Raw genomic sequence first — 6,524 nt, forward strand, 5'->3', positions numbered from 1 at the left:
CTAGCACTAGACGGGAGACCTCCTGGGAAAACTAAGCTGCTGCTGGAAGAGGTGTTGGTGGGCCAGTAGGGGGCAGTCTTCCCTCTGGTGCTAATCTCTTATGAAGACAGGAATCTCTGCGTGAATCAACCTCACACGAGGCGGTTGCTGCGGACCAAAGGGAGTGCAGTGTCGCATTTGGTACAATTTGGACTCGCGACACGTTCAGAATTAATACATTTTGACTAATTACAGTACAGTGCGAGCCGCTCTGCAAGGACGAGGCTCCAATGTGGTGGTTCCTTGTTTAAACAGACTTATCGTCGTCTGGCAGGTTTGATAAACGTTAGAAACGAATGCTTTGAAATGTTTTTATGACATTCTAAGGAAGCGCTGACTATCTAGCAGCATCTCCGCTGTTGTTGTTTTGTCATTATCGCAGGTTGGTTGTAGGTGAAACAAACGGCAGACGCACATTTTGAACAATCACTGCACTCTCTAAAAGAGCAATATAAATGTGATCCATTCACCATTTTTACGACAGACAGGACTCAAAGGGTTTACACAGCTTTAAAAGTAAAAAGACTTCCATCGACTTGCTTTTGACTTTCCCCAGGAGAAAGCTGCTCTGAGTTCCTGCACTTGAACGCCTCCCAGGGCGGCTCTTCCCGTTTCAAGAGGGATAAAAAGACTGAAGCACACTACTGAGTCTTAAGCAGGGAGGTGGACTACGGCTCTAAACACCTTGTGGACAAGGACAGCAGGGACGCTGAGGACACAGCAGGGACCCCGAACCATGGCGTTAACACTCACCTCGTCGTTCTGCTTTTTAAAATGTTTTCGCCACTTCCCCTTCAGTGTGGCGTCGGGACAGAGAGACAGACAGACAGCGTTCACACTCTGACAGTAGTTATCCCTCTCTTTACACGTGAACGTAAACACACAAAGTGAAACATGACGAGGGGTAAACTCACCCGTGACTCGCCCTCGCCCCTCCACTCCACACGGTTGGGGAAAAGGTAGAAGTACCGGCGCTGCCACTGGGTCAGGAACGGGTTCCCCAGCTTCAACATGTAGCCGTGCATTATGCAGTCCTTTCCGAAGGCGTAGTCTGCACACGGACACACATGGTTAGAACATCGAGGATTTATGCGTTTGCCGCCAGTCATGATCATTTTCCTCGCGGTTATCTTTACCCTCCTCGTGGCCGAGCTGCTTGTTCTTCGCCCTCTTGCGAGCCTCGTTCTTGTCGGTGTCCGAGTTGACCGCCTCGTAGACCGTCTCTGCCACTTCCTGCTGCCAGCGCTCCGATATGACCAGAGGAAAGTTCTTGTACAGCTCCTGGTCACTGTCCAGCAGCTACAGGATGGACAGACGGGGAGAGAGAGAGAAGGTGCAGGACGTTCAATAACTCCTCTGAGAACAGGCTAATGTTGTACTTATGCTAAGCTAAGCTAACCATCTCTCGACTATAGCTCAGTAGTTAACGCAGAGACTTTCACCAAGAAAGCATGTGGACGGATTTCCTAAAAATGTCAAAAAATTCCTTTAAATACGAAGGTTTCTCGGCAGCAGCAGCATCCGGTGACGTCACATCATTCAAGTGAAGTTTTTTTTTGTACATATCAACTCTTACAGATGTCTGGATCTGACATTTTTTGGAGCTTTTTAAATTATAGAACGTGTTCTCTTAGCTTCCCCACCCAAGTATGCTGGATGAACATCTTTGGTGAGGAAGCTAAGAGTTAAGATTGGTTTCTTCGACAGAAATAAATCAGGTCAGTCTCATCAGCATAGATTTGACATTGTAGAAGCGGCTTTCATGTCTGTACTTGACGATGGCGATTTACTGTAAACCTCTTTTAGCAGTTTATCATGCTGCCTTGCGGTTTATTACTGGTGCCAATTTCAACACACAATTGTCTTCTATACTCGCTAGCGGGGTCGCCAGGAGAACCAGGCACTGGTTATTATTCGTCTATAAAGGCGATAATGCATAAACTTCTCAGCTAACTGACCACTAAAATAAATTGGAAAGTCTGTGGTTATCAGACATGTTCCAGAGAGTGGTTAGTCTTAGAAATTCCTTGAGCACATTCTGAGCTCAGGAAAACGGCCTTTGAATAAATTGCTGCGGATTCTTGGAATAAATTACATTTATATATGACTATCGATTTATATCCATCAGAGCAGGCTGATTATCTTTACTGTCACTGTTAGAAAGAATCCGGTGTCATTTGTTGACTCGCAGACACAAACGATCCTTTTGTTCTGACTTCCCGCATCTTATCGCTCTCACATCATCACACAGCGATTATTTATATTGTGTTAATGACAAGACTTATTTCTCCTGACTGCACAATGCAAATACTTCTACACTCATGTGCACAGATACACAAACTTAAACTCGTTAAATCTTTTTACTTCTTATATCCAACATACTTTTAAAAAAATGTGTTAACTTTATTTTATTTCTTTATATTTTTTAGTTTTTGTTTTGTGTTAGTTGTGTCTCTAACTGTTGAGGTTCGTTTATTTTTATGTAAACCGCTGCTTTTGCAACACTAGAATTTCCCTTCGGGGATGAATAAAGTATCTTTCCATCTGTCTATCCGTCTCTCTATCTAATCAGTGTCTGGGGAAATGTAAACAAACATTTGTCTTTTGTTTCTCTGCGAGTATCAGGGGGTGAACAACTCTTACTGCAGCCACATTCACGTTAATGAAGGAGGAATCTGTTGCTCCAGGAAAAACAAAGAATCACAGGAAGAAAACAACTACATGCTGTTTGAATGACTTCTTTCCAAACTGCCAATGCTTACTGTTAAAGAGTTTTACCTATAGTAAAAATAATGTTATTAAATGATCAGAAACTTTCCATATGATTTTGGAAGTACAAACTAAAACCTGGTCAAAGAGGAACGGCTGCAACGATTAGTAGATTATAATAATTCGTCAGCGTAAAACGCGTCGTTACAGAGATAGCAATCTTCTCATTAAGAACATTTCTGGTTGTTCATTTCTAGTGCTGGGGTCAGTGTCACTTCCACTGTCTGCCATGACTGCTTGACTGTAAAGACTACTCCCGAAGAAGAAGCATTCAAGAGAGAAGCGTAAAGTAACGGAGAAAGAGGCGAACAGCAGAACGTTGTTTTGTTTTTACAAGTTTGTTTTGTTGAGGCGAGAAATCAGCAGTGTAGAACTTGAATATTAGCAAGTTTTACCAAAGTTGATGGCGAATCCAAAATGTGCTCAAACGTTTTTGGGCTTGAGAAGCTCTACAAGCGCCCACGAGGTTAGTAGTGGTGCCAGCCAGCCGGTCACGCCCACAGAGCGCCCTGGTCCACTGCAGCAGCAGCAACAGAGCAGCACAGGAAAGGCCACAACTGTGGTGGGATAGTTTGAATGTTCGTACCGCTGTTATTCTGTCGTTACAATCCGAGTAAAGGTTTAACATTTTAAAGTAAATCAAGAAACATCTGTCTCGTGATGTCGCCTACAGAACTTTCTCCACTTATAAGCACTTTGGAAAAATAAACTGTTGCTTTATTATTCTAAACAGACATTGTTAGTGTACAGGTGTGATTTGCTTTTATTTTCTGTAGTTAGAAAGCAAAAATCTTTGCTAAAAAGATAAAAGTTTTATAGTTAAAACCTACTTGGCAATAAATCAGATCGTGAGTTTATTGTTTTGGCTGTTATCTCCACAGTTCTAAGTGCTAAGAGAACGCTCTTTTAGTTGTGTTAGCAAACAGTAAAGTCAATAATAAATCAGTGAATTACAGGAGGAGCCTACTCTTGTCCATGCATTTAAAACGCCTCGACTAGACTACTATAACTCTGTATGTTGGAGCTGGTCAGTCGTCTCTCCGTCGGTTACAGTCAGTCCAGAACGCAGCAACTGGAACTAAACAGCGCTAGCACATTACCCCTGTTTTAGTCTCGATCCACTGGCTTCCTGTGCGCTTTAGGGTTGATTTTAAGATTTTACTACTTGTCTTATTTTTAAATTTTAAAACGGGTTGGAACCTTCTTGTTTATCAGAACTTTTACATGTACACACTCCGGTCAAAGCACTGAATTCATCCAATCAGATGCTCCTCGATGTCCCCAGATCCAGGCTAAAAACTGAAGGTGACCGAGCCTTTTCAGTAGCTGCTCCTAATGTTTGGAACACTTTACCTATTGAAATAAGAAATGCCGACTCCTGACACTTTCAAATCCTTGCTAAAGATGTATCTTTATTCTTTGGCCTTCAAACAGAGTTATTTTATTCTTTTTCTGCTGTTGTCGTCATGTATATTTGTTGTCTATCGTGGAAAGTACTTTGGTCAACTAGTGCTGTTTTTAAATGTTGTCTTCTTCATACTGGTGTCCATTCTGAATAGTAAACCTTGTTCACTTAATGGTAACAGCTGTGTGCTGGAGATCAGTAATTCACTTCAAAGATATTTAATTAGTTAAATTGTTTAATTAGGGTTAGGAGGTGACAAAATAATCGTGACTAGTCGACTAATCGAATAAATAATTAACAGATTGGTCGACAACGAAAATAATCATTAGCTGCAGCCCTATTGTGGAGATGAGTTTCTACCCATCGCCACAATCTGCTGCGCGTTTATCCTCGATCGTTTCAGTGACATGTTGGACAGAGAACACATCTGTTTACAGCAGAGGGGTGGGTAATAAATACAGGGTATAGGTGTGTAAGCTTCACCTTGATGCCCTTGGTGTCCTCCTCGTCAAAAGAGCCTATGTCGAAGGCATCTGCAGCGTTCACCTCTCCCCTGGGAGGAATTAAAGGAGGAGAGTACTGGAGGAGCAGAAGAGAAAGAGAAACAAGTGTGAGCGAAACAACAAGGCGACAGTCTGTAGTGAACTGTAGAACTGAGGAGCCATGACTTCAGCTGACGTTCTGTCTTTAAAAAAACTTGCCACACCGCTGGTTTTACACGTTTATCGCATCACTTTGCACCACAGCTCATCGTGTCATTTCTGTAAATGTGTTTTTTCCTAATCTGTAGCAAGGTGCCGGGTAAAAGTGTATCAGTTATCTCTGTGCTGTACGATGAAATGCCTACGTGATCCTGCTGTAAACTAACTTCCCTACGGGGACAGATAAAGATTGATTGTGGCACTCGTGAAGCTCGGGTTTAGTAATTCGTCACAGTGAACATCAAGTCTGCCTTATTTTCCCGTGATGTGACGAAGCAGGACGACATTTCCCGCCACCTGAAACATGATAGCGTAACTTTTTTTTTTTTAAAAAGGGGGTTTGGTACATCTGGTAAAAACATTAACAACCTTTCTGTTAAGGAAGGAAGAAACCGGCTCACAGCTGTGAGCTGGAAGGAGCGTGAATGTACATCTGTGTGTTTCTGAGTCGTACTGGCTGTGAACACACCAGAAATCTAAATCTAATCTGAACGCGATCGACGCTCGGTGTCGTCTTCTCTTCGGTAATGAGACGTCGTTTTGGTACCTGCATGTTAAACGAGTTGTCGTGTCACGGTAGATTAAAGGGGAATTGAGGGTGAGGTGGGAAACTTCACTCACGACCTGGCTAGTGTTACAGCGACGAGATCGGCGGGTGAAATCTGACGCTGACCTATAAATGAAAAAACTTCACAGCAGATCACGTACAGCAGGACTCACATTCAGCCCTTGTGTTACAATTCAAAAAAATTATATGAAGTTTCATGAGTCTGCAAACAGATTTTCATGCCGTATTGAGACGTTCAGAAGGAAAAACATCCAAAAACTGCACAGAACGCATATGAAAAACTTTCTATTTGATCTTGATTTGAATTTAGATTCTAAATTCACTTTAGAGCTGCACTTTGGTTTGTAAAATGTCACGTCGCTGATCTCCTGCTGACCCTCCGTTCAGTAACACAGGAAGCTTTAAACTAGCAAAAAGGGATAAATAACGACACAGAACCACGTGACAAGTAATTTTAGTAGGTGTAGCATTGTCTGTAGAAGTGAAGCGGTTTGCTGCTTTGAGTAATTTTACCCCGTGCAACAAATCTGGACTCACAATGTTCTCATTCGTTCAAACGTACGTAACGTCTGGTCCTTTAAATGTGAATATTTAAGCCCAGACAACAAATAAAATTAGTTTAAATTGATACAGAAGTTCAGAAAGCATCCAGAAAAACTAGTACTGAAAACAAAAAACAACAACAACAACGTTAACTTATACAAAGCTGTGCTCAGTTTTGTGTAATAACAATAGAGAGAAATTAGACAAATGCATATTTCATGACAAGATTTACAAATGTGTTCTTAAATTAGGGTTGGGCGATCGTCTCTATTTCCACATTGATAGATCTGATCGCCAGGGGGCAGTGTTACGTTGCAGAGCAGAGTTAACTTCAATGCCTTAGTTTCTATAAACACATGGCTCTGTTTCAATGTGTTTATGAGAGAGGGAGGGAGGGAAGCGAGGGAGAGAGAGAGGGGGGGACCTCATGCCCTAAATATAAATCACTAAGACAAAATTATTATTTTGATCGTTTGATCAGATTTTTTTCAATTAATTA

The 6,524-nt window shown here is 42.0% G+C and overlaps 1 protein-coding gene across 4 annotated transcripts in view; it reads right to left on the reverse strand.

Moving 5' to 3' along the window:
* grk3 (G protein-coupled receptor kinase 3) overlaps nt 1-6,524 on the reverse strand; it is a 78,734-nt gene that overhangs the window by 7,175 nt on the left and 65,035 nt on the right. For 2 of the 4 annotated variants that reach the window (XM_046067510.1, XM_046067509.1), the window contains exons 20-21: nt 1,176-1,338; nt 775-1,090 (exon numbers count right to left, since the gene is read on the reverse strand). In XM_046067510.1, the coding sequence (XP_045923466.1) occupies nt 873-1,090; nt 1,176-1,338 (381 nt within the window). In that variant the 3' untranslated portion in view covers nt 775-872. Of the gene's footprint in view, nt 1-774; nt 1,091-1,175; nt 1,339-6,524 lie in introns of those variants that run through there. The other 2 variants (XM_046067512.1, XM_046067511.1) reach the window with 2 other exon arrangements.

The sequence above is a fragment of the Micropterus dolomieu genome, linkage group LG13, assembly GCF_021292245.1.
Source record: "Micropterus dolomieu isolate WLL.071019.BEF.003 ecotype Adirondacks linkage group LG13, ASM2129224v1, whole genome shotgun sequence".
NCBI classification, from domain to species: Eukaryota; Metazoa; Chordata; class Actinopteri; order Centrarchiformes; family Centrarchidae; genus Micropterus; species Micropterus dolomieu.